A 4,163-nucleotide genomic window follows, 5' to 3' on the forward strand; every position below is an offset into this window, starting at 1 on the left:
ATTATAATGTATAATCCTTATGGCCTGTACATCCCTGGCTTTTCTGCTGTGTTCTGTGTACTATGTGTCTTGTGTGGGATGAAGGATATGTTCTGCATCTACTGTTTTAGATTTCCAGCCTGTACTTAGTCTCTGTGTCCAGAGCTAGAAAGTCATCTTCCAGGAGCCGCTGGCCATTGCCTGTCCCTAAGCTGCTGTGCTGCCGTGTCCCTTACCTGCTGTGCTGCCGTGTCCCTAAGCTGCTGTGCTGCCTTGTCCCTGAGCTGCTGTGCTGCCATGTCCCTTACCTGCTGTGCTGCCATGTCCCTGAGCTTCTGTGCTGCCGTGTCCCTTACCTGCTGTGCTGCCGTGTCCCTGAGCTGCTGTGCTGCCGTGTCCCTGAGCTGCCTTGCTGCCGTGTCCCTTACCTGCTGTGCTGCCATGTCCCTGAGCTGCTGTGCTGCCGTGTCCCTGAGCTGCTGTGCTGCCATGTCCCTGAGATGCTGTGCTGCCGTGTCCCTTACCTGCTGTACTGCCATGTCCCTGAGCTACTGTGCTGCCGTGACCCTTACCTGCTGTGCTGCCATGTCCCTGAGCTGCTGTGCTGCCGTGTCTCTGACATGCTGTACTAAGTGCAGTGCTAAGCCACCTGAGGGGAACTTGCTGTCCAAGTTATTGGAGTCATAGTCAAGTTTTCAGTGAAGTCAAGCTTCCGCAGTGTTTGACTCTAGTCAGGGTTTGGAAAAGCAGTTTTTTTGCCGAAGTACCCTCCTGTTTTTACTGAGTTCTACTGGCAGACGTCAGAGGTCAGATCCTACCAGTAGTAGTGCACTAGTGCCAAGTAATAATAATAATAATAATTCCGCAGCACTTTACATAGTTTGTCAATCTTGGTCCCTGTCCTCATTAGGGCTCACATTCTAAATTGACCTATCTGTATTTTTTGGGTGTGGGAGGAAGCCGACTCAAACCTGCGGAGAACATACAAACTCTGTGCAGATGTTGACCTTGATGGGATTTGTACCCAGGACCCTCCCCTGACCATGTCTCAGGGCACCTAACATGACCCTCCCCTGACCATGTCTCAGGGCACCTAACATGTTACTTTCTAGATGTAGCTCCTACGTGTTTTATAACCTAGGACATTCGATGACCTTTATATGACATTGTGACCATAGATCTGTTCTTCCTATGCTCTCGCTATATGTTACACCATGTAAGTACTTTCCGTGAAGGGCCGTACGTGTTCTCTCCCCACTTGTGACGTACCAGTATCCCAGATTTCTAGATCATCTATGGGGAATTCCTTTCTTGGCTTCTGAGTCTCTGACAATTTAGTAGGGCTGCCAACAATTATTTCTATCCTTTATTCATTTTTAGTAATTTTTTTTTTTTAATTAAAATAGGAATGACTATGGAACAAGAAGGAAAACTCCATAGAACCGAGGTGCCTCACATGACGACAATGTCCATAAGCCCCTAAACTTCCAAGCTTTAAATGCCAGCAGAAGAGTCCTTGCACAGCTACCACCCCTACTGGCTGGACGATTATCCCTCTCGGAGCAGAAACAGGATATTGTAGATGGTTGACTTCTCAGCAAGGACTGGAGAGAGACCTGGATAGACTTCCTGAGACTCCACATGGTGCCATGATCACTGACTCGGGTTAGACTTTAGCAAATGAACCTGGATGTAGATTCTCAGGCAGGAAAAAGGTCATCTTGATCCTCATCAGGCTTACTGGTAGAGATGATAGAACCAGGCTTAGTCCTGCTCTTGTAGCCCAGCATGAGACAGAATGACTGCATAAAGCGTATCCTGGAAGCGTCGTATATAAGGAGGTATATTCATGAAACCTGGTGCCTTATGGAGGTATGAGATGGTGCTCAGCCGTTCTTCTGCATGCAGTCACTGGGCTTGTGCCCCTGTATAGGAAATAAGAACCTTGTTTTCCCTTTTTGGTTCTCTATTAATTCTAATATCTAACAAAGGGTTTGACCACAAGATGCATTCCCGGAAGGCCTTTTCTGTTTAGGGTAGAAGGTCCTGGTGCCCCTATATTATGGCCATCAACCTCTTGCTGACATTGTAGCCTTGTGAAGACCTCATCCCCGGGCAGATCCCCCCATCGACTACAATGAGGACAAGGTCAGCCTGGACTGGAGCTTCTCTCTCCAGGGCCACCACATGGGCCGCCTCCATTGTAAGTACACCCCTGGAGAAGACCAATATGACGGCGGTCACAGAGTTCATCCTCTTAGGATTTCAGGTGGGTCAGAATATAAGACTTCTAATGTTCTCTCTGCTGATTGTGATTTACGGCTTTACTATTGTTATGAATCTCCTGATCATCGTCCTGGTGTCCACCAGCAGGAACCTCCACACCCCCATGTACTTCTTCATCTCACAGCTCTCCATCAATGACATCATGTTGATCACAGATATTGTCCCCAACCTGCTTTACATTCTACTATATTATAGGGGATCCATTACTTTTATTGGTTGCATGATTCAACTCTTTTTCTTTGGGGGATTAGAAGCTTCTGAGTGTTTCCTCCTGACGGTGATGTCCTATGACCGATATGTGGCCATCTGTAACCCCCTCCGATACTCCTCCATCATGACCTGGACATACTGTGTCATACTGGCCCTCACCTCCTGGTTGGCGGCTTTTTGCCTTATGTCATTCTTTATGATAACAATGCTGAGACTAAACTTTTGTGGACCGAACGTCATTGACCATTTCATCTGTGACACTTTTCCTCTACTACAACTTTCCTGTTCCGATACCAACAATGTTCAGCTAGAAGTTCCATTATATGGCATTCCAATAGTTTTCATCCCCATAATAATAATTGTATTCTCATATGTCAGAATTATTGCCGCCATCTTGAGGATCCCATCCAGTAGCGGCAGACAGAGAGCCTTCTCCACCTGCAGCTCCCACCTCATTGTGGTCTCCATGTTTTACTGGACTCTGTTGAGTGTCTATGTCTTCCCAACAAGAGGAAAGTCCCCGACCATCAGTAAGGTTGTGTCCCTGCTGTATACTGTATTCACCCCTCTCATCAACCCCATTATATACAGCCTGAGGAATAATGATATAAAGAAGGCTATACGTGACCATGTTTATAGGAATCTTGGGTGCTGAAGTTTATCATCATCTCAGGTACAGAATACAAGTGCCCTCTGACTAGGAAAGTGCCATACACTGTGCCCTCTGACTAGAATAGTGCCATACACTGTGCCCTCTGACTAGAATAGTGCCATACACTGTGCCCTCTGACTAGAATAGTGCCATACACTGTGCCCTCTGACTAGAATAGTGCCATACACTGTGCCCTCTGACTAGAATAGCACCATACACTGTGCCCTCTGACTAGAAAAGTGCCATACACTGTGCCCTCTGACTAGAAAAGTGCCATACACTGTGCCCTCTGACTAGAATAGCGCCATACACTGTGCCCTCTGACTAGAATAGTGCCATACACTGCGCCCTCTGACTAGAATAGTGCCATACACTGTGCCCTCTGACTAGAATAGTGCCATACACTGTGCCCTCTGACTAGAATAGTGCCATACACTGTGCCCTCTGACTAGAATAGTGCCATACACTGTGCCCTCTGACTAGAATAGCACCATACACTGTGCCCTCTGACTAGAAAAGTGCCATACACTGTGCCCTCTGACTAGAAAAGTGCCATACACTGTGCCCTCTGACTAGAATAGCGCCATACACTGTGCCCTCTGACTAGAATAGTGCCATACACTGCGCCCTCTGACTAGAATAGTGCCATACACTGTGCCCTCTGACTAGAATAGTGCCATACACTGTGCCCTCTGACTAGAATAGTGCCATACACTGTGCCCTCTGCATACACTGTGCCCTCTGCATACACTGTGCCCTCTGACTAGAATAGCGCCATACAGCAGGGTGTGGCTTAGCCATGGAGCCGTGAGGAAGCAGCGTCGCAGAACTCCGGGTCCAGCAGCGCTGTTTCTGCCGTTTTCCCCTCACTAACCGGCCACCAGCCACATGCCTAGCAAAAAGGACAAAGGTGCGGACACCCCCAGCCACCCGGTGACCCGCTCCACCAGCTCCGTTACACGGATTGACCGTTTTCTACAGGTCACGCGGCCCGACAGTGCAGGCGGGGAGGAATCCAACATGGCGCCGACGCTTA

At 48.3% G+C, this 4,163-nt stretch overlaps 1 protein-coding gene across 1 annotated transcript; it reads left to right on the forward strand.

The window, feature by feature from the left end:
• The first annotated feature begins 2,116 nt into the window (after nucleotides 1-2,116).
• Nucleotides 2,117-3,130, forward strand: LOC138771175 (olfactory receptor 2A25-like). The gene has a single exon (XM_069950713.1). It carries the CDS (start codon nucleotides 2,117-2,119, stop codon nucleotides 3,128-3,130), a length of 1,014 nt encoding a protein of 337 aa, XP_069806814.1.
• The last annotated feature ends 1,033 nt before the right edge of the window (nucleotides 3,131-4,163 follow it).

This window comes from Dendropsophus ebraccatus, chromosome 1, assembly GCF_027789765.1.
Source record: "Dendropsophus ebraccatus isolate aDenEbr1 chromosome 1, aDenEbr1.pat, whole genome shotgun sequence".
Lineage (NCBI taxonomy): Eukaryota > Metazoa > Chordata > Amphibia > Anura > Hylidae > Dendropsophus > Dendropsophus ebraccatus.